This window comes from Meleagris gallopavo, chromosome 15 (genome assembly GCF_000146605.3).
Source record: "Meleagris gallopavo isolate NT-WF06-2002-E0010 breed Aviagen turkey brand Nicholas breeding stock chromosome 15, Turkey_5.1, whole genome shotgun sequence".
Taxonomy (NCBI): Eukaryota; Metazoa; Chordata; class Aves; order Galliformes; family Phasianidae; genus Meleagris; species Meleagris gallopavo.
Window position 1 is genome coordinate 6,423,240 of NC_015025.2, and position 24,234 is coordinate 6,447,473.

At 35.8% G+C, this 24,234-nt stretch overlaps 1 protein-coding gene and 1 long non-coding RNA gene across 2 annotated transcripts in view; one reads left to right on the forward strand and one right to left on the reverse strand.

Annotated features, from left to right (window-relative positions):
- Positions 1–24,234, forward strand: part of LOC109370060 — a 79,456-nt gene that overhangs the window by 51,426 nt on the left and 3,796 nt on the right. The window lies entirely within an intron of this gene.
- The window catches only part of GABRA1 (gamma-aminobutyric acid type A receptor alpha1 subunit), a 37,598-nt gene that overhangs the window by 6,340 nt on the left and 7,024 nt on the right, over positions 1–24,234 (reverse strand). Inside the window, exons 3-7 of the mRNA XM_003210278.4 lie at positions 18,699–18,766; positions 12,998–13,218; positions 11,336–11,418; positions 6,015–6,158; positions 748–900 (exon numbers count right to left, since the gene is read on the reverse strand). Coding sequence (XP_003210326.1) covers positions 748–900; positions 6,015–6,158; positions 11,336–11,418; positions 12,998–13,218; positions 18,699–18,766 — 669 coding nt within the window. The remainder of the gene's footprint in view (positions 1–747; positions 901–6,014; positions 6,159–11,335; positions 11,419–12,997; positions 13,219–18,698; positions 18,767–24,234) is intronic.

Consider the following 24,234-nt stretch of genomic DNA (forward strand, 5'->3'; position numbering starts at 1 on the left):
AGGTGTCCCATCCATACATCACAAAAAAGACTACATCACATCATAGAAATATCAGGTTCTATTTTCCTTTTAAAGATACGTTATTTCTTTTTCTTTTTTTTCTTCTTTTTTTAACAAAGTACTTGCCTTGGATTCTTATCTTCAGAGATTATGCTAGTTGTTTGTTTCTAATTTTAAAATAAGTGTTTGCCAGCAGTGGTTAAAGCACTGGGGACCAACTGTATAAAGTTACAGTCCTTCAGATTCCCTTGTTACTGTGTTCATTGAGTGCATCTATTCACTGTTGTAAGCACAATAAATCATCACTGATTTTAACAGGAGATCTTTAGTAGCATCCTACTGAGGGGATTTTTAAGCTAAAAATGTTCAAAGAGGCTGGGGGTGTCAAGGATATCAAGTGACCCATACCATTAATTAAAACTTTCTGACAGTCCCCACCATGGATATCATGGATGTCACATGTCATCATCAGAAATGTTTCATTCATATCCATACTGTTTTGGAAAAGTAGAACTGGAATAGATTGTTCAAGATATTTTCAGGTCCAATTTTACTCTCAATTTAAAAGGTTTGGAACTTGTATAGGTTTCTGGTACATCTTTACAATGAAACATTATCTCTTGAGCCTGTACATAGTGCAGTAGACATGCTCTTCTCCAATATCACTCTGCGCATAACAGTTTTACCATAAAAATTCTTACATTTATTTGGCGTGTCATTGCCAAGGAGTTTATAAGTCTTTCTTACCAAAGACAGTTCTTGCTGGAACAGATTCTCTGTTGAGCCAGAAGGACACCTGTGACAGTATCACCGTCATGATGCATGGCAGATAAGTTTGAATGACAAAGTAACCAATCTTTCTCTTCAAGTGAAAATGTGTAGTCATAACAACATATTCCCCTAAAAATAAATAAAAATGAAAAACAAAACTGTAAAGCTTTTATAAATACAAAAATCAGGAGACTTTAAATGAAGTCACTTTTCACTGTATGTACAACTCTGATTTAAGAAAAAAAAAACAACCTCAAATTATATTGGGTCAGTTCCGAAGAAAACATTTAAAGCAAATTCTGAAGTTCCACTAATAATAACAAAATTAGACAGTTCTGGGAAACACTAATTAAATTTGCATCTTTTCATCTCCACTGAGTAGTGGAGAATGAATGTCTGCATTATAATTGGAGGCTGTTTAGGCCTCTTGTGAAAGATTTCATTCCATTAGAAGCTGGAAAACTGCTGTAATATGCACATGGAAACATCATTCAAAGACCAAGTGATGACAGCAAGTCAGAAATGTTTCAAGCTTAAATTGTAATTTTTGATGTGGTTATGTTTCTATTATCAATGTGTGTGCTTTATCTACTCTAAATATTAAGCATCCCTATCCTATTAATTCACTAAATTCTCTTGCCCAGTAAATGGCCAATGCAAGAATAGTATAGAATATTTTCATTACCGTTAGCGTTTTAGGTGCTACAAAAACATATGATTTGTGTATTCCAGTTACATACAAAAGGCATTGTTAGCATTTATATAACTCTATAATTCTTTCTTTCCAGACGGTAGCAAATAATGCCTTATTTTCGGACTATTATTTACAACATCATTGAAAACATATTTTGAAGAACAGTATATTCTCAAAAGATTGGAAAACCTATAGCTGTGACATTTTGTTCAGTGTAGATTGATTCTTTATACAATGGATGTTATCTTAGGAATGAAACAGGTGGAACTATAACTGGATGAAAACCTCTGTCTAGATTAGAGATGACGTGAAATCACCATTATTCTCTTTTAAAATACAGGCACCTGGAAAGAGACTGTTGCTCCTGAACAGTAATAGCTTAAATTGGATTGAAAAACTATGTCTAGACATTGACTGCTTATACACTGAGCATGTTAAATGCACTTTTCTTTAAAAGAAAGTCTAGAAGAACATTCATTTGAGCAATTGCTCAATGTATAACCCTGAGGAAATCTTATAGATAGGATGTGACAATAGTCCTGATCTGTTTCAATATAAAATAGAAGTCAATAGCAAATGGACAAAAGAGAATCAATTAAAAATTTAAGGTAAAGCAATGGCTAAACAAGAAAAAAATTCTATAAAAAAAATAGAACTTCCAGAGCAACATGATGGTTGTTGATGTGATTTTTACCCATTGTTCTTTAATTTTCACCAAAACAACCCACAGCAGCGACTGTAATCTTAGGAAGAATGCCAATCCTAGCTAGAAAAAACAGTAATTTAATTTTATCTGCTATGGCTATTTTAATGCAGTCTCATATAGAATGCTCACAATGGTATGCCAGAATTAATTCAGCAACAATAGAAGGCAAGCTAAGAATACAGAGTGAACACATTGCTCTGCTCTGAAACTTTATTTAGCTGCTTAAATTATGAAAGTATTTTTAACCTCGAGAAATGAGAACGGGATTCAAAGCATGAAGGCAATTAAAAAGTCCAGGATTACCCTCATCAGTTCAGAGCTACAACAGGTCTGAGTTAGGAGGCAGATAATGCCACAAGAAGTGCATCAATGCCTACAATTCAGTTAAAAATCAAAGATGTTTCTTCAGGTCCTCAAAATACGAATGGACTTGAATCATTTATTAAAATATTGTAGATCTTAATGAGACTTATTTAAATAACTACAGGACATTTAATTTACACATATTGTACAATATGAAACCTTTAAAAGTGGCCACACAACTCCTGCATTTACATTAACCTAATGTTTTGAACCATGTCCACGTTTCAATCTTTCCAGCACTCTGAAAGAGCTTGTGTCTGTGCTCCGCACTTTTGCTGCGGTATTTAAGCAGCCCTTAATTCTATGATGTTTCACAATTAAGAGTCAGTGTTCAGATATTGTAAATTAACCTGTGTCCTTATAATGAAATGGCTGATATTCAGTAAAGTCAGATCACACCTATTACTTGATGTTCTTTAAACTATTTTTAATAAACCCAGTTAATCAGGTGGGCACCTAAACTTAATGTGCATCACGTTAATTTTAATGACATGCAGACATGAGGTTCGAAGAGGGAAATGAGTTTACTGTAATAATACTTATCCTATCACTGTGGGTAGAAATGAGGCTTTCCTTGACATTAGTTTAAAGCAAAATATTTCTCTCCTTATGCTGTGTAACCCAAGAGCAAATAACACCTCTTAAGAAGTATTCTCTCAGCAGGGTTTTAGAACAATGGGAAAAGAATATACCATTTAGTGATTACAAACCCTGCTGATTCTCTATGCAAAACAATGTGTTCAAGGTGGCAAAATAATTCTGTGTAAATGGGAATTTTCCCAAGCCCTTTATGCATCTGTTCAAGCACTTACAAATAATATGATTTTAAAGTCCATCTGAATAGGACTTGATAGTTGAAGAGTGACAGAAACTGCACATATGTAACTTAAAAATGACTGGCTCCCTGCTTAAGCAAAATGGCAGTATTATTTTGCTTACTGAATGCTATATTTAAGCTTGTAGAACCTGCACGTGTAAGGAAACAGAACAGATTCTTCCACTGGTGGAATGAGTGAATAAGTAGACTGAAAAAAACAATTTTTTTATTTTTTTTTTTTAAATAGTAGAAATTGCAGATCTCTTTTCATTAAAAATTCAGGATTTTGTTCTAGATCCAGAAATGAGGATAGCAGATGGACCACTATCAAGGGGAAAACGAAACAAAACAAAACAAAATAGCAGTTTCATCAAATCATTTATAGTTTTGATAATACCTACCTAAGGTAGGTATAGAAAATATGTGTCTAGAATTCCAGACAACTATCAGTATCAGAAATTACTGAAGTGTTTGAAGTTTCCCTTAATGAACCACAGAATCAGCTGTGAGAGAGCATTTTCTCGCCTAATAGAGGTGCTGAGAACTCTTAGTGAAGATTGACTTCAGCTCCTTTTGTTTTTTTGTCACAAGAGTCAACCTCCACAACTCTGGAAGCAGGCAGGGATTTCACAATTTTCATTACGTACATGGTGTATTAAAACAGATGATGAGAGGATAAAGATGTGCTGGAGGATTGTGTTGAGATAGCTGCCCAGCTGTCTTAGTGGGGCAGAAAGTTGACCATTAATCACTTCTGATCCCCACTATTTTGGTGAAAACAAACTTCAAGAAGTACTTTTGAGACACTGACTTTTCAAACAAGTTTCTTCCACCACTTTTCTTAGTTGGTATTAACTAAACAGAGTTGCAAATTTGTACTAAAAGATTATTTATGGGCTTATTTTTAGCTTTTATCCATTATATTCTTTATAAACCTGTTCTGCATCTAGACAATATAATTTTATTTAAGCAAGTATTAATTATATTGCTTTTAGGATGGGATTGGTAAAGAGTTCTGTCAGGCATAAAAATTAGACAGAATTCAATCCTATGAAATATCATGGGCAAAAGAAATATAATTTAGTTCTTTCTTGAACATGTAATACGAGTTTTTACATTTCATAGGTTTGCTTTCAGTTCTGTTTAAAGATTTATTATCTGTCTTCAGAATTTACATGGTGCTTCTCGCAGTACTGTCTAATTACCCTGAACAATATCTGGTATTGTACATTCCCAAGCTTATGAGCCTCTTCTAACTGTATTGCTGCCATGGTATTGCACCTGGTAAGCAGAGAATTGGTGGTGAATGCAAAAGGGCAGCCATACAGGTGCCGAGGTCAGAGTGAATAGCTTTGGAAAAGAAAGAGCAAAGGGCTCAGGATCCGTACAGTCCCTCGCAAATTAGGCTGCCTTTTCAGGAAGGGGCAGGTGGGGTGAATTACGGGCTCCACAGACATCAACAGAACACTTCTGGCTGTGGCCCAGCCAAAAGTTCTCTCTCATTTTATTTGCCTGATGGGCAAATCATTGCTCAATAATGGAAGTAACAAGTCTATGGAAGCAGTTCTGTTGATATTGTTCTTATGCAAAGTCCTTATTTCTGCCATTCCACTTACTTTTAAAATTACATGTACTGAACAGAAGCCTTCCAAGCAGTATCTTGAAAATTGGAGCACTGGAAATATATTATGCTTATTAGTATAAGATAAACTTTGTATCTTAGGTGGACTTACAAATAAATACTGACAAGCTAAATAACAAGTAAATCAGACATTAATTAGGCTTCACATTACATTGATTCATTTTCTCTTAAATGTCTGTTCACTTTACAAATGACTCATTAGAAAGTTTGGTTTAGGTAGCTGTGCTTTTCTTGAGTTCTGACACAACTGCATGGGCATTCAAAGCCATACAGTTACTTGTAATGGAGTTCTTCTCTCTGGTCCATTGAACATTCAAGCCAGACAAGGCTATGAGGTCTTGTTCATCCTCAGTGCTCAGTTTATGACTGTGTTTAGATCTTTGTGCCCTTCCAAAGTAATTAAAGTAAAATTCCAAATTAGCCAGCTTCAAAGGTATAAATATATAACATAAAAGCATGGGTTATTTTTTTCTACCACTTTTCTAGTAGTTTTAGATTTAAAGCTGATGCAGAACTTAAGATACACAAATCCTATGTTTGATGTTCCAAATGTTTTTTGTTAATTCAGTGAATTTTTTTCACCCTCTAAATACCTTCTTGAGAAAATATGTGCTTACTTTCAGCACCTTATTTCACTGTTTCCACAACATGGTTTTTGAGGACTCGTATTCTGATGCTCTTATATATAGTAAGCAGATAATATGATAAAGATATGAGGAAAGATTCTTTATAGCGTAGATTGCTTTGTTTCTTTCTTTCTGGTTAGATTCACCACTATAGGAAGCTTTGCAACTGTTGAAATATTTTAACAACCAATTTAAGCAGGAAATAATCTCAGGATATGTTATCTTTTCAGAGCTGTGTTTCCCTAACCTAAAAGCCATATATTGTCGTTTCTCTCTCTCATTCTCATCAGTTGTTTTTTGAGTTTTTCTTCTTCTGCTCTAAATTCTGCTTTGATGTTACAGATCTTCCATTAAAGCAAAACCACAACCCTTCCCAGCAAACCTTTTTCACAGACCTGTGCTGGACTGAACGATTCCTGAGTCCACAGTTTGTCCAAGCAGATCATATTGGTTCAGTCGAGAGCCATCTTCAGCCACCACCACTGACCTTGCTGGTTCCCGTGTCCATTCATACACAACCTCTGCTCTGGTATAAGCATCTAATGTAAAACAAATACAGCACATTTTAGCTTTTCACCTTCTGTTGCCATATGACTTTAACATTGTTTTGAGCAGTAGATTAATGTTAACTTCTCTTTCACCACCTACAGAAAATGCAGTTGCTTACTGCAACTTTTTGTCAATGGCAAGTATAACTGCCTATGCCTGTTCTTGTGATGATCAGATAAATAGATGCTGTCGGGCAAGTTTCAGGTTCATCCTCAGTGGTATGAAGGATTTTATCTTTCTTACATTGTTCCTAACTGTAAAAAATCTAAATAATCATTAAGAAGAGTTAGGCATGGAATTTCAGGGTCATTGAAGAACTCAAGCTCTTTTTCTAATTTTTATCAACTATTGAGAAAGATGAGCCCCAGTATTTTCAGTTTGTGGTGGTGTGGTGTTGCTTGAGCCACTGTAATAAACTAAGTCCACCTCAGAGTAGTTTCACTGACCTCTTCGTTAGCCTGACCAGAGCTCTCTACTTTGGCACCACCCTCTCACACTGCCTTTGTTCTATAACAGGCATAGCAGATATTTCTGCTGGATTTTTGGACTCTCCAATCTCAATTCCTCAAGCATGTTATATAGATATTCAGTAGCATCCTACATATGCCATCCAGATGTTTTGTGCTATTATTAGTTTATTATTTATATTATTTCAGGAATTAAACTGTATACTATTTTTTTTATCTTAGTCTTGCAATACTGTTCTGTCATTTTGTGTGGTCTGCGGTCTGACAGCTCTCGCTTTGAGCAGTTGGGGTGGGAGTTAGCTGTCTACATAGAGGCATTGAGTGTCGTTCTTGACACCTAGGAGTATCCAAGACATGTATGGGACTGAGTGTGTGATTAGAGCCCATGTAAAGCTTGCTCCCACCAGAGGCAGCTGAAAGCCAGATGGGACATCTTAGGGCATCTAAAATGCCACTATAAATGTATATTTAAATGACTGACTGATTCCTACCTGCTAGATGAGATTTTCCCTGTACATTTCAGACCTGGTAAGCAGGAAAGGGAAAGGAGGAATCTATTCACTTGACCTCATTTGTGAGTTAATAATTTTATCTTATCAGTGTAAGAGATAACAGTAATTGAAGAGGTGGTTTTAGATGGAGCATACTGGTAAATTAACTGCATGGCATTTGATCCTGATTACTGAAGTGCAAGGTTGCTTTTGCCCTCAGACTTCATATTCCCCAAGCACTGTAACATATGCATAGTTCTTTTGGAAGCAACTGTAAATGCAAATCTACTTATTTATAATTCTGACCTTAAAAATAATGGCCACAGTAATTACAAGAGTTTGTCTGCTATTCTAGCCAAATAAAGAAAAGGGGATAGTATCAGCTTAGAAACACTTGTTCTGGAGCACACATGAAGTCTATGAGAGGGGGCTGATTTCTTGAACTGCTGAGCACCACTGAATGAGAACTCAGAGGGAAGGTAGCACACTCACCAGTGCTGGAAATGGACCCTATCTGCCCAGTGACTGCCATCCAGCCATGTTCAGTTCACTATTTTCACCACGGATGGTGTGTTCCCCCTCCTATCTTCAGGATCCAGTTGACATTGCATAAGTAGCAGCATATTCTTTTGCTCCTTTCATTATTGCTTTGCAGAGTTGCCTTCATTTTATACTGACAATCAGATTTTTGTGGGAAGAATTGAGGACAATCAGATTTTTGTGGGAAGAGTTGAGGACAGCAGCTGCCTTTCTGATTTTGTTATGCCAACATATGGCTTTCTGTTGTTCCAGAAGCCTCTTTAGCATTTGTCACATTGAATTTACATTGGAATAACCTCTAGCTTAAGCTGCTATTTTGGCAAGTCATTTTAGCCTTGGAGCTGGGTCAAGCATTTATTGGCCTCTACAGTACAGGCAGAATCCATGGGAGATGTGCCACTCCTTCAGTATGAGGCTTTTCTGAATCCAGCTCCAATAAGAGATGGGTAACAGTAGAGGACATGGAAAAACTCTTATCCAATTTAATTCAAAACAAATACTGCTGGGCAAACACTACTTTGGGGAGCTACTAAGTCTAGTATTGCAATTTGCACATAAAAAGCGGCTTTCACTACAATTAAAGGTCTTTTTCAGTAAATTCTTCAGTCCATTAAGATTAATTTCATGAATTACTTTAGTTGTCTGAAGGGAATCTCCCAAATGTATTGGAAGGTGGCTCTCACTGAAAAAGCAGCAATTCAGTTTAAGATAAAATATATTCTCTTTGTAAGAATAAATTTATTCTCTTTTTATATGTACAGCTATGAGACCTGTTTCCATAACTTGTCCAAGTCTAGCCACTTGTCCAGTGAGAGAGACTTCTATTTATGAATAATCAAATATTGAGACAGAAATACTTTATAATCTGGTAATTATGCTCTATAATCTAATGAGACGGATGGGGGAGGTCCAGATTTAAGGTTCTATTTTGGATAGTGGATTCCTCCGCAGTGTTTGCAGTACAAGCATGCTGCAGAACACACCACCCCAGATTATAAATTCCTTTAAAATTATTAGGAGAATACAGAGTTTCCCTGAAAATGCTTTGATCTTGTCTCACAACATTTCCCAGCATTTGGAAGCACTTGCTTTGTTAGCTCCCGTTTGGGACAGCTGGCATGATAATAATCAGTTTGTGTTCGAAATGGAAAAATACTGCAAATAGTTTGTGCAATAAAATGGCCCACACTCTGAGACTGGAGTACTAATTATCATCTATGAATTTAAGGTAATAAGTGATATTTCAATTAGAAATAACACTCACTGATTATCCTTTAGTTAATTTAAGGGAAATAATATATATTATGATAATAAAAATGTATTGCAGAATAAAATGGAAACAAATTTAGGTACAAATGATATTCAGAAATATATGCACATATTTTTGCTGTCTTGTTTTCACCTTGTGGTGTGATTCTAGAGCTGTATTTGCATCTGTATTATCTATCCTTTGCATAATTTCTTTATCTCTTCATCATTTAATCAAGGCAAGATCCCAACTAATCTGGAAAACCACGCACTCGTTGAGCCAAGAGTACTCTAATCTGGGACACACTGAGCCAAAAATAGCTGAGTATAGGAAAAGAAAGGAAACTATTGTTCGCACTTTAGTGTCTGATGTTTAAGGGTGTGGCTAAATGATACACAGATATGCTGAGAGACATCAAGTCTATAAAAATTCAGTCTGCTAGTTCACATTTGTTCAAAAACTGTTGATGGTTTAGCTTTCTATCAGAAGGTTTTATGCATGCTTACCCATCTTTCTGTCTTCCAGATCCAGCATACATTCAATATGCATTTCAAAAGAAATTCAGTCCTGTGACTGCTTCTGGTATAAGTGGGATCCCAGGTGATCCCAAATGCACAGGTATGCTGTTATTGATCAAAGATCCATTGCAGCTATCTACTCTATATTATTCAGACTAAGACTTCTTTTCCCCTTTCTGATTTACAGGAAATTCAAAAGCTGTATTGGAATTGCTGTAAGAAAGGTTGACATTCAAGTACTAAGCTATTCCTGTCAGTTATACTTCAAGTTTGTATAAGCTTCTGTTCTGTAAATTGTATCTAGGAGGCTAGTAGCTCTTTAAAGAGAAAACACCAGTGCTTTCTCATAGTAAGCATAGAGGTAGCCAGTCTAAAGTAAACCATCATCCTGTCTGGGACCATGTGAAGAATGAATAGGGTGTTTTGTTTGTTGGCTTCTAAAATAGATCAAGTCACTAAGTACCCATTATCAGTGAAATGACCTATTTCTACTAGAAAAAAATTGCCACTGAGAAAACAATTTGTACGATATTATATTTTCCACACATTTTATCTTCCTAGTTTTGTGTTGAACTGAAATAAAGCAGATCTTCACTTTTTTTTTTCCCCTTTCCTTTAAGACTTTCAGCAGGAGTTGAAAGTAGGTCACTTCAAAAGTATTGCCTCCTCCTTATTTCCATGGAAACTACAACAGATACAAAGACCACAATAACACTATTTGATAGAGCAAATTCTCAGCTACAAAACAAGGTTTTTCAGTGTAGTCACTACCATTAGCTATCCATTTATGCCAGTGATGAACAAAAGCCTACATGCTCTGCTCATAAAGATCTGCACCTGTGCTAGTGACCCGTGACCCACTGACACTGTTGTCACTGCTGAAACACTGCCTCACTGTGCTCACATCCACTATTTGGTCTCCAACAACATTCAACAAGTGTCAGAGGATGTCAATGGGTGCCATTTATTCTGGGTGGAGGAATTCACTGAAGCACCTTTGCTTCATACATGCTTCCATGTCAGATGCCATTTTGTCAGACTGCCCCTGTGCTGCCATCTGTCACATGGCAACAAAATGGAATGGAAGGTTTGTAGGAAGGTTCAAACCTCTTCTGTCATCTCACCAACATCTGTCTCTGACATTGCAGGCGAATGAAGTGGAAGAGGAGGCATTACTTTCAGAGCAGACCTCTTATTTAATTTCTGGTAATAGCAAGTTTAGTAAACTTTTAAGCATCAGCGTCATGTGGGCTGCTACTCAAACTGAATTTTTGGAGAGAAATTCTCGAGTTATCTGAAGTGCTGTCAGCTATTACTCTGATTTCAATTATATTATATTTTATTTGGTGCATTCTCTAATGTAAGGTCAAATCTGTTGCAAGTTGCAATCTCCCTTTGGAGTTTTGTGACATTTTCCACTTCTAGAAATGTTGCATGATTGAAATATGAATGGTATTGTAATCTTAAATGAAATTTTGTTCTAAACATACAAAATCATGGTAGGAAAATTATTTTTACCTATACCAGTTGAGTTATTCATGGTCTGTATTACTTATCTTTAAAACTCACTTTGCGACTTAAAAAAATAACAACAAAAAAAGTAACCCTAAGATTAACAACACCTTGTGTGTGACAAGCTACTTTTCTAGAAGTTAGGGGTGATACCATTTTTCTCCTTTGTGAATGTCCAGGCATGACACTGGAACGTGTTTAAGGCACTTCTATGTCTTATTCATTAGATTATGAATTACTCATTTTATGAAATATAAACATATGTAAGAATGAGACTACCATTAAAAGTTAAAAGTACCCCAAATTAAAACCTTGATGTTTACTCAGTTGTGCAATATGTCTATAGAGTGACCTCAAAACGGAGAAATCTCAATTTAAAAATAAACTTACAGCTTCCAAATTTCAAGGGGCAAGCATGCACATCCATAGGAAAGTCTTCTAAATGCATTGGACATTCTGCTCTCACAGTCAATCTATAATGGATCAATGAGCAAAAAGACATATTTATTCTACTTTCATAGAAATAATAAATAGACTTCTATTAAGACACATAAAATAGTCTATCATCTGTTATGTGATTAATAAGCAGCTAGAGCAGGACCTAATTGGCCTGTCTCAGAATGCAGATAGACCTATGTAAACACAGCATTGAATCTGACTACTCTTTACCATGTCTCATTGTACAGCAGAGACATGCTTATACTTCTAACTTGGGATGAGGAGTAAAATCTCAGAAACCAAAATTTTTTACATGCTGCCATCACTAAATTGTCCAGTTTGGGGTGCTGAAACATTTGTTGAAATCATTTTGTTGCTACTAGCAACATGTTGCTGAGTATGAGAAATCAAATAAACTAAAAACATTTCCTGAAACAATCACATATCACACACATGTCAGCAAGGAATGGACTGCAATACTTGAATGCCAGGCAAAAGATTGCATTAAGACACTTACAAATATGAGGAAATAGAAATTTTTATGGTCAAAAAAGAGATGTGAACAGTGTGCTACCAAGGTAGTGTTCTTGGGAATTAATTCCTGAACAAGCATTTTGCCAGAAAAGAAAAACTGACCTAGACTTGTGTAAGTACCAATCAACCACATTGTACCCTAGCCTTGGCAGTCTTGAAAGACATTTCAGAATAAACTGAACATATTTGGTAAGCTCTCAAGTGTCTGGAGACTTTATTTTCTTCAAATACTTGTACTGCTTTTAAAAATATTTTCAGAATTGTTAAAAGAAAGCTCACTGTTCACCTACTTACTGAACTACCCATCTTGATTTTCAGACAGAAGTGTCACATAAATATAGCCATGTAGAGGCAACGTGTCATTTCTTTCATTGCTCAGTTCACGGTTCTTTTCAATTCAGAACATTTCCACCACTGTGCATCATCATTGTTTTAAAATAACGACCTCTGCTTACACCTGACTAGCTCAAGTTATTATTGTCATAAAAAGAATAATATGTTAACAAGAATGATCCCAGAACAAAACAAAAAACAACAAACAAACAAAACAAAAAAACAAGCAAACAAACAAACAAAAAACCAACATTTCAAATACTTTAGTGAAATGTTCTTCTTTTTACATGTTCTGTATTCCCAAAAAGCACAAGAAATTACAATGTGTTCAAGGTGACATCGGATGGGGCTTTGGACAACTTGGTCTTGAGGAAGGTGTCCCAGAGCATGACGTGGAATTAAGTGATGTTTAAGGTACCTTTGAACCTAACTATTCTGTAATTCTACTTTGCTGATGGAATCCTTGAAAGCAACTCAAAATTAAGGTCCTCTGCAAACTGACTGTTTCCTAACTCTCTAGGCCTTCTACCTTCTCAAAAGAAAAGTGCAGCATGTGTAAAGGTAGCACAGCGGAAGGAAAACAAAACACTTGCAAATGCCTTTTTGTCCATCATACTATGACCTTATTGTGAAAAAGATTATTTAACAAGAATCAAATAATCCTCAAAAAGGAACATCCTTCCTGTTTGGAAAATAACTTTACCTACTTAAATTGTCAAACGAAAGATAAAATATTTGAGGGCTCACCTCATTGTGTACAGCAGGGTCCCATCCTCTGTAATTCGTAATAATTTATTTGGCATCGTCATATTATGAGCCACTGACTTCTTTCCATTGTGGAAAAAGGTATCAGGTGTCCAAATTTTGCTCGCCATTAAATTGTTTAACCGGAGAACAGTCATAGGTCCTTTGAATTTTAATCTCTCATCTTTCCAGCTTTGGCGGAAAAATACATCTATAGTGTATTCCTACACCAATTCAGAAGAGAAAAGGTAATACTGCCATGTGTCGCAACACAGGAATTTGAAAATTATAATTTTACTGTTCCCTTAAAGCAAGACTATTAATGAAATTAGTAATTATCAGAACATTTATTCTCTAAATTACTTACAATGTATCTGAAGCTAGTTATTTAGCAGCTACAACATCATTACTGTACTGAACAGAGTAAATGTTAGGAAGAATGGCATATGAAAAGTCAGAAAGAACTGAAGATATAATATATAGGAAACAACATAATCCGCCCTTTTCTCCTTTTACTTTCACCTTCCATAGAACTGTAATTTGAACCTGTAGACACTGAGCCATTGTGCACTGCACAAGAAGAATTTGTCTCTTAGAATAAAACAAGGCTGGTGAGACAAGATTTTACCAGAGCGTTTTGTTCTAGGTGCCTCCGTAGCATGAACATGCAGTCAACTTATGAAAACTTCATGGCTCACTAAAATTATGTGGTCTGGTTTATGGGACATGAAATGGCTCATAGTCTGAATTACTGCACCAGAGAGAGAACAAGCTGAGAACAGCTTTGGACCAAGAGTTATAGTGTGGGGCAATGGGGAAGAGATGTTGGCTGATTGGCTGAGTTCAGTGTATACAGGGAGAATCAAAATAACCAACATTCATTATGAAATTGAAGACTGACTTTGTACAAATTTACTTTTTTTAGGAATTAAGAGGCAGAGGGTGAAGTTAGAAAACATATGTTGGTGCTTTCTAAATAAAACACAGAATAGTTTCACACTGGGGTGGGAGAAAATATGGAAAATTCTTGCAGATGCAGTATACTATAATATTTACATTGAGAAATACCCCATCCCAAAGTGGAAGTGCTATATGGGATTACCCTGTCCCTTCCATCATTCTTGATTATGATTTTGTGATAAATGCCAAAAGCAGCTATCCAAACACTGTTCAAATTACCCTGAATGATGATCTTTTGGCCGAGAAATGGAACCTTTTCTGAGATCTCCTGCCAATGATTGATGGCAAATCCTGAAGGCAAATGTCTCTGGCACACAGTGCTACAAGTAAAAGAGCTTCCCCAAGGAATATATTAGTAAAGAGAAACATCGCAGAATGAACATTTAAAATCTTTCTCTTGCAGTCTCCCTTAGACTTGTGGTTTTTATTGAAAAAATGGCAGCACTATACAACATAAGCAACTATGAGCTGTTTATTACTTATGCAACTATCAGCAAGTATCGATGGCGATAGTCTCGTGTCATTTTTTTTCCTGTTTTCAGGGCTTAAAACACCTCAATAAGTTCATTATGGACAATAAAATGGAGTTCCAAGGGATGATCTTTGTTGTTGTTGTTGTTGTTTGCATCTGAGACCTGTGAATCATGTTGATGCATATTTAATTGCAAAGATAATAGCATTTTCACTTTCTTAATCACATGCTCAGTGTGCTGCTGGAAGCTGGATTTGTTCAGCTCCAGTAACAGCAGTTGTGCACTTTTAGCCACATCTTCCTTCAAAACCTTGCTGGATCAGAGCCTCAGGTTGAACCCTGTGCAAGATTTTTTCCCAGATGTGTAGAAGAGTAGAAAATAGAGGAGGTATAAAAGGCAGTAAAATACTGTACTTCCTTAGCTCCAAGGATTTCTTCTTAAATGCATGGGAAGAGTAAAAGACCCAGATGGTGATACCACTTCAGTGTGCATTTAAGCCATTCATTTTTGCTTGCAACTGCAAAAGGTGGGAGTGGTGCAAGTTTAGAGGAGTGAGTATGGGCCTTCCCCTTATGTGAGCATAGTATTCTGATGTTGGAAGAACAAAGAGTCTGGGAAGTTTGGTAAAGGAATCTGACAGCAGAAAACAAGATTCAGTTAAAAAGGAGCTGACAGATCATGCCTGGCATAAACTGCATCATTCTCTATCCCAGGCTGCTGCACCATAAACCATTTTGGCTGAGCTGTCTTACCCCTTAGCTTTCACTACCTGCTTTAACATGTACAATAATTCTCCTCAAATGAATCCTGACAGACAGCTGATCTCTACGATCAAGTCATCACTTACTCTTACTCTGATTATAGCTTTCCTCCATCATAGAGTGCCATCAGAACAAACGGTGTACTATAGCACTGTTTTATGTGCAAGTGGGTGAGCAAGATAAAATTCAGTATAAATTTTCCACAGAGGAGATTCTTCTATCCTTAGCGTGCAAGTAAAGAAAGAAGATTCCTATTTGCACTTTGCCAATGAATTGTGTAGTATTGAATATTTACAGTACTTTGTCCTAAATGTGAGATTCAGACACAGGTAATCTTTAGTACTTTATACATTCTCTAATCTACTCATCTGTTCTCTCTCCATTGAGAGAGAACAGATGTACATAATTGTTTATGTACATGGTAGACCACACCATGGTCTGTATTGTACTAGGTGACATATGGGAAGGTACAAAGGCAGAAATTCTTTCCCAAAGAGCATAGAGTAGAGAAGCAGTGGGAATGAAGGCTTACTGGGAAAACTGTGTTGTTGGCTTATTTTTGTGTTTGTTTTTTTTTTAATGAACAAAATTATTGTAAATGCTTCTTATTCCAGACATAGAATAAGCAGTTATCTGCTCATTAGTTCAATCCACCATCTGAGAGATCGTGCCTCAAGATCTGTGAGGTTCTTCCAAGATTAGATGTTTTTATTTCCAAAGGTGTTTTTCTCCTGCTTAACTTTATTCCCAGGTTTAAGATGGAGTGAAGGCATTCTCTTTATAGAATAACAGGTTATGTCTATGCCGTTCTTAAAAGAGTGACTTGAGAGTGGGTAGGAACACCATGTACTGCCTGATATATCAACCTACTATCTATATAACTGCCTCATTGGATTCCTGCAAACAGATGGTCTAGGTATGCTGGTGTCTCACTGTGGCTGTAGTTTTATAACATATGGCGTCAGCTGGAATAGCTCATTCCCAGCCTCAAGCCATCAGTCTAGGCTCAGACAGCAGTGCATCGTCCCCTTGACATGCCAATACAGATGCCTGTGAGGCCTTCCTGTCCAGATCCCATAATCCAGTCAACACAGAGCAAATCCGGTCAGTCAATGGAGCAAATTTGGGGTAGCTCTCAAAAGATAGTGTCGACAACCAACTCGTAATATACACAGAAGGCTTTGCATTAAATGTGCATGGAATTAACATGAATTTATATTCTGATAGGCTCTTCATTTGATCTTTCTCTCTATGTTTTTCTCTCATTTTCACACATTTCCTTAAGCAGAAGAGTTAGCATAAGTAGGCTGTACACACATTACTTTTTATGCGAGGTGAGTAGGAGTATTACACTAAATCCTTTTCTGTGGTCTCTTGCTTTTCAAAATCTGTGAACACCTGCCTGTATGTTTTTTGGCAGTGATTACTTATGCTATAATAATGCAGCTATACTGAGGTCAATTTATTTTTTTCCAACTATACTTATTCGTAATTTTGAAAGTAGATTATTTTTTACTTCAATATCTTATCCCAGAAACCCAAATCCTATGCAAATATTAGTTTTCCCAGCAAAATCAAATTAGCTTTACCATCCACTCAATGATGAAATCATCTGAAACTATCAACTGTAAGTACAGAATGAAGTCCAGACACACATATTCCCAAATAATATAGCAGGGTCACTGGTTGCTTTAAATTTATGTCTGTGAGTAGGAAAGCATCAGTGCCTGTTTATTAACTTGCTGTTCCTTAATTGAGTTTCCTAGTAAATCTGACTCAACAGATGACAGTAGGTTAGTCAGGCAACTCTTAACAAGTGTTACCTTGTGTTTTCACCAGCATGTATCTAGTACTCTTTTTATTCTCACCTCCTCCAGGCATCTGTGTCCACTCTAATACTTCAAAGGAGTTTAATTTTCAGGAAATTTTAACTATCTACCTCCCAAAAAAGACAGATCTCTAAAAAAATCAAGCAACCACACTCACAAGCTACAGCTGCGGCAATTTGAATTCAACGCTAAAAATTAAGTATGTATTAGACCCATGACTGTGTCTGAAGTTTTCATTTAGTTACATGGTTGGTTATCTATTTCCAGACAGAACTGGGAAAGCAAAAATTGCTCAATCAATCACCAGAGCAAAAAGTTTAGATGTCAGTAGCAATCTTTAATCCAAAAAAATCTCACCTTTTAATGTATAATTTAGACATATCTAGGAATTCTATTTCAGAGCATTAAAAAAAAGTGCAGGAGTAATTTATTGAATTTTTCTGAATTCTTCTTCATGGTATAGTACTTAGACATAGTACTCCATACATGAACTGAGGAGACAAGTCATCAGTGTGACTGTTTCCCTGGATTGCCCTTCGGTTTCAGGACTTCCTAGCAGAAGCTGGAAATAGTCCAAGCTTTTCTTTCTCATGTAAATATGATGGTGTGAGTTGGAAATATAGTTTTGATTGTAGTTTTATAAATGGTGTCATCCAAGCAGTCAGGAAAATGGTGGCTTTGCATAAAGCTCTTTTATGAAAATAATTTAGAAGAGTTACTTGCTCTGTAGTTCTGGTGTTTAAGGTCCATCTACATTTTCAGTTTTGATTAAACAAATGACAATTTTGAAGAGATAAATTGAACTTCCTATGATATTTTTGCCACATGTTCTTATTTTTTCTTTCTTCTGTGAATGCTTCCAGTTAAATGCAGGCAGTTACAAGACTGAATTTTCTTTTTTTTCCCCCCATTTAAATTAATGAGGATGTTTTCAGCATTCATCTTTATACAGGATCCAACAGATACTAGTAATTGCAAACCAGGCTTTCCCTGTCAATAGCAACCTACTTGTGAAGGTCTCATTTATATGCTTAATTTAAAGGACTTTATCCATATTTTTACACGTTTTTTTTTTATCTCTTAAGACCAGGGATCACAACATCTTCATTCAGTTTTCTGAACTTCTGAATCCCCTGCAGTTATCTGGCAATTTGATTTTCATATTCATGCCATAAAGAAGTGACACTAATTCTCTCATTAATCTTCTCTTTCAGCAGCCAAGTTCGAGGAAACTCACTTCCCATTGATCAGTAGCTTTTAATATAAAAATACAGGTTAGAGTGTATGGATGTCACTTTGTAAGCACAAGTGTTAATTGCATTTTAAGATTATGATCTTTCTCAGCAAATTGGATCAGTGATGTGCCAGCAAGGACCTGAGCAATCATTCTCAGAAGAGTACTGATCCAAACCTTAATGCATTTCATAATATATTAGGTAGCAAATATAAGGTCTGTTAAAATACATTATTAAAGTCATCGAGGATGCTAATTTCAGGGCACTTAAATGCAGTCACAGCTAACAGGAATCATTGCACATAAACGCTGACAGCATTTTGGAATCAAGGGCTTAAAAAAAAACAGCTTTAAGAGTAGTAAATAAGTTATTGCTTACATCCTCCATCCTTCAAATTAAAAAGACAAGAGAAAATGAATGCTCTAGAAATATAGGCCATCACTTACCATATCATGGTCTGAAACAGGCCCAAAGCTGGTGACGAAGATGTCAGTCTTCACTTCAGTTACACGCTCTGATGAAGCAGGAAATTAGGACAGTGAGTGTCTATCAACAGTCTTCATTAGATCTAACCATTACCAATTCTCACAATAAATAGAAAAATTATTGGCTTTGATTAGCAATTCTAAAATTGGTCTACAATACAGTCCTGATAATTTATTACTTCTCAATGTAATTTCACAGTGAATATTGTCAGCAACAGTATTTTTTTTTGTTATCGTGTTTCCATAGGACTTTTTGAGACACGACTTGTACTGAAACACAGCAGACATAGTTCCGCTGTTGTAGAAATTCTGTCACACTTTGACTATTAAAGGTTTCTGTCTGACATTACAAACAGTGCCAGGTATTTTACACTGTACTTAAAAGTCTTATTGGGTACCCAGTGCTGCTGGGCAAGCTGATTGAAGGTCTCTAATAATTAACCCCAGGCTCATGAATTATGTATTTAGTGCTGAGACACAGAAATGTAGAAAAAAGAGAGAGATAAAATACATTCCAGTGTATAAAAAAGTAAAGATTTTAATTTATTTTTTGCATGAGATGGCTTCATTAGTCCTGATTATGAGAAACAAAAACAAGTTAAAACTTATCCAAATGAAAATAATCTCAACCTCTCATTACTATATCTTTTTTATGTCTGTCTGATTTCCATACAGAACCAAACATTTGGCTTATGGAGATCCACTGTTTAAAGTTCCTTTAAGAAATTCACAAACTTCATCTCTCTCCTTCCTCTCCCTGCCCCCTATACTCAGACTGCCAGTCACTTCTGAGCATACTGGTATTTTCTAGGATACTCATCAGAAAATGCTCACCCAGGATGGCAAGTATCAAAATAACACTGTTGAGTTAAATATAGTTGCAGGGAGTAACACCACCTGAAGGCTAACCCCATCAGCTCTCAGAACTTACAGTGATCTCAGAATATTTAATGTTTACTATAAGCACTATACAAACTAGTATGGGTTGGTTTTTTTGTCTGTTTTTGGTTTGTTGTTGTTGTTGTTGTTTTTAGGAATTTCAAATGTAGAAGGAGATATGCATTTCTCAAATAACTTTCAAATAAAATAAATAATGTGTGAAATTTGTGACTCTAAAAATATTTTTGAAGAGGCTAAAAGAAAAGTACATGCACAGAAAGTAAGGGTCATGCAGCGAAGCAAAAACTGTCCTAAGACTAAGAAACATATAGATCTATAACATCTATTATTATTTAAATATTGTAAAATAAATAAATGAAAATAATTAATAGAATCCTCTGATTTGAAAAACAGTTCAGATGTGCTTTTTTGTTGTTGGTGGTGGTTTTTTAGTTGTTTTTCTTCATTTTTGGTGTTTTTTTTGCATCTGGGAACAAACAAGATTAATTGAACTTCTTACACAAAGAGAAGTGAAATATGGAATCATGGTTAACCAGCAATATACGTTTTCATATATAACCCAAATATTCTAATGAGAGTCAGTGTTCTACAGTGTACATAGGGTTTTCAGTTGCATTCTGAAAACTCTACAACTTGTCAATATATATATTTAATCAGTTTCATAAAAAACTTTATACAAAAAAATACCTCTCGTTGTAAGATAGCAGTAATCTGAATGTAAAACTGCTTATCATTCTACTATCATTTCTGTAATGCACTGAATGACCCTTGTATTCTGTTAGAAAATCAGTTCAAAAATCAGGTAGTAGGAAATCTGTAGCACTCCTTGGAAAAACTGAAGGATGGAATTTCTAGTTTATTATTTGTAATTACAGAAAGTAAAGTACTGTGATGTAGCTGAGTTGCTTAGTGGTGGTTCTTTTGGTTCTTTGAATCTGACAAAACCATTGGATAGGTGCAATTTCCTACTCGGCTGTCCAGTGAAACGAAGGCATGACCTTATCACTGTTTACAAGCTTTTCAACTGACTTGGAGAATTTAAGGATTCTTTTGACATCTAATTGACTCTTGACTTAAAGAAATCCACAGTGAGAATTTAATCTTCTATTACGGGAAGAAGCATATGGTTATCCAGAAAGTACTTGGCTTGGAAAAAGTGCTCTCTCCTTCAACTCATCACTTGTACAAAGTTCAAGAGGTGAAGGCTATGCTCTGGTATGGAAGAGCCAGAAAAAGAAAACGGTTTTCACAAGGTCCAGTAAGACACTGCTGAGTATACTTTTTAAGTTACAGATATTTTATCACCTTTTCTTGAGACTGAAAATCTAGTATCATCATAAGATCTATTAGCTTTCTGTATATTGAAAAGTGAATCTCAAACAACCCTTTAAAAGATCCTTCATTCTGACTTGCCATTTCTCCACCTCCTTCCTACTGAAGCATTCCCACAAGTGTCATTAGGAAACAGAAGATGATGGAAGCTCTTCAGCCTGAAGGATTCATTCTTAATAATATAAACTCAGAGATTTAGGAGACATACGGTCACAGAGTAGAGGTTAAAGTTCAAGGAAATGATTTTGGGGAAACAAAATGGAAACTAAAGGCTTCCAAATTAAAATGGAAAGTTTTTGAGAAAATTAGTAGAAAAATTAGTGATGCTTTTCATTGCTGTATTGCAGCAAAGATAATTTAAGTGACTCATAATTAATAATAGAAAAATTTGATTCTCAAATCAAAAAAGACTTATCATCGTACCAGTTAGATTTTTGCAAACCATCTGATCACTGTCCTCCTCAAATAAAAAAAAAACAACTGTGCACATCATCAGATGATTAGTTTTTCCTTTGATATGCAGCACATTTTCATGAGGAGTGAGAAAAATTTGGAAATCTGTATGAACACATAAATTAACCCCTCCAAATCTATGTGGAAATTCTGAAATTTTTGTTTACTGTTTCGCTAAATAGATGATTCAACTGTGCTGTGTTTAGAGCTTCAAACGCTGTGAGTCACTCCTGCACAGAAGATGCGTTTACTGTATGCATACAGTTAAGATGTATATTTAGAATCAAGGTTAACCACGTTCAGTTTACAGCTTGAATGCCATAGGAAGGCTTAAGCTATGCTTCAAATGCTCAGATTTTTTTCAAGAACTTCAAATCCTGATCTATATTCAAAACCTTTACAGTGTCCCTAAGAACTAGAGAAAATTCTAAGCCATTGAACAAAACAAGCTCAGGCCAGGAGCTATCTTACTGCTGAGGATAAATCCATCAATTGTGAAGACATTGGCCATGTCTCTTGACTATAACATCTTTTTCCTGAACCAAAAATAGATAAGATATCTGTAGATCATGTAATTCCATTAAAAAATAATAATAATAAAATAAAAAGTAAATTATTAGTGACCAACTAGCTTTAGCATTATGTTCAATGATGTACACTGTATGGTCCAACTGGTTATTGATCAGCAAAATGACTACTGTGTTTAACATGTAGGTACCAGAACACAATATCAAGCAATAAACTAGTTTATGTCAGGGGGAAATTATTTTGATCCAAATATGCCTACGAAAGCATCAGTCATTGTAAACTACTGTCATTGCTTACAACCACTGCGTTTTGGTAATGATGCTAGGATAAACTCTTTAAATTAATACGTAAAACAATAAATGTTTTGATTTAAATTCCCAGGGAGCTTATTATGTCTAGAATTGTGACTGGATTACAAATTCAGAACAAGATAAGGAATATAGAGTGATTTTAACAGCATGAAATAAGCCCATTTATCATAGAAAACTATACATTAACTATTTGCCTTTCTCACCTGCTGGTATAGGAACACAAGGCTTATCAAAATTACTCATTTTCGTATTTTAAATTAATTTCCTTATTTTTGATTCTGCACCTGCTCCCCCTGCATGTCTTGTTTAAGTGTGTGCTATAATTATTAAAATGGAGAAGAGTCTTCCTGTGGCTTTGAATGAAAGGGAATTAGATGCCTGTATAGCGTAAACTGCTCCTACTGAAGAAAAAACTGCACATAAACTAATTGCACTGGTTGCTTTTGCAAAAGTAGATACCAAAATGGAGAACAATGAGCTGTCCTGAGATTGCTCAGCCATAATCCACACTGCTATGAAGGGAGCTATGCCGTCAGTGCTAACTCTCTCCACACCAATTAATAGCTCCTCCACAGAGTCACGGAATCACAGAACAGCCAGGGTTGGAAGGGACCTCAAGGATCATGAATCTCCAACCCCCCTGCCACATGCAGGGCCACCAACCTCCACATTTAATACCAGACCAGGCTGCCCAGAGCCCCATCCAATCTGGCCTTGAACACCTCCAGGAACGGGGCATCCACAACCTCTCTGGGCAGCCTGTGCCAGCACCTCACCATTCTCATAGTAAAAAACCTCCCTACTGTGTATCAAAGCTATTTTCCTATGGTCTTCTCTGTCTTTTTACAGTTGTCCTTACATCAGTGTATTAACTACAGAGTTGGAAACAAAACAAAATAAACCCTTTCAGTTCTTAGATGGTGAAGTATAGTATCTGATGCTTCTTTATTATGGGATTATGAGTAAGCTTCAGTATAGGTCTCTCTTTTCATTTAGAATAGAAATAAACCAGTTTAACTAAATTTTTATTGCACATGCAGATTAGAACCATATTTTCTCGAAACTGTAAGTTAGTTTAGATGTGAGTTCGAATTAAACAATTTCCACTGGAACCACAATCACCAAAAGGTCAGTTTATCATATATTTATAGACAATGTTCTAGAAAAGCTGAATTTTAAAACCTATTTAACATAATACTGTCAAGTTTATTCTCCATCATTTTAAATATAAGCACTTTGTGGAAGTAATGAATTGCCTGAGATGGACCAACATTCCACTTAGGGACAGTCACACTCAGTGTTGATATCAATCACAAAAGACAGATAACAAATATCCCTTACTGATAACATTATAAAAATATAATTCTGTTCAATACTAAAGCAGTATTTGTGATCTATTTGGGATGCTCTAATGGCCACTCAACCCAACAATAAAAGCAAATTCAATGTAGGGAGATGTTCTCTGAACTGCTTGATCAAACCTCTTCTTAGTTCTATATTAAACAATCTTCGCACTACAAAATCCCTCTCAAAGGAATAAATAGCATTTGCAGTTATTCTAAATTAAGAGGTCACAGACCACCTGGTATCATTTAGTGTCATAGAGGAGATGTGTACACCACTAAGATGATACTTTAAAAAAATTCTGTAGCAACACCTGATATCATTTTATTGAATCTCAAGCACCAGGTGCAAACAACTTGCCCTGTGAAAGCTCTCTCTGCCCTGTGGCCCTCCAAGCCTGCCATGGTAGTAAGCCAGGACTCGTATCTGTTCTCCACATGAAGACGTCCCAGAACAAAAGTCAATGTAATATTCATTTATTCACAAAACTTATTTTTGTATCATTTCTTATTGCTTTTCCATTCTTTTAAACTCCCACCCTAGATACAGAATTTTACTATGGGAGGTCACCAAACATTGACTTCAGTTTTCCTTCTTACAGAACTCCTTCAAATTACGGTCTGATTCTT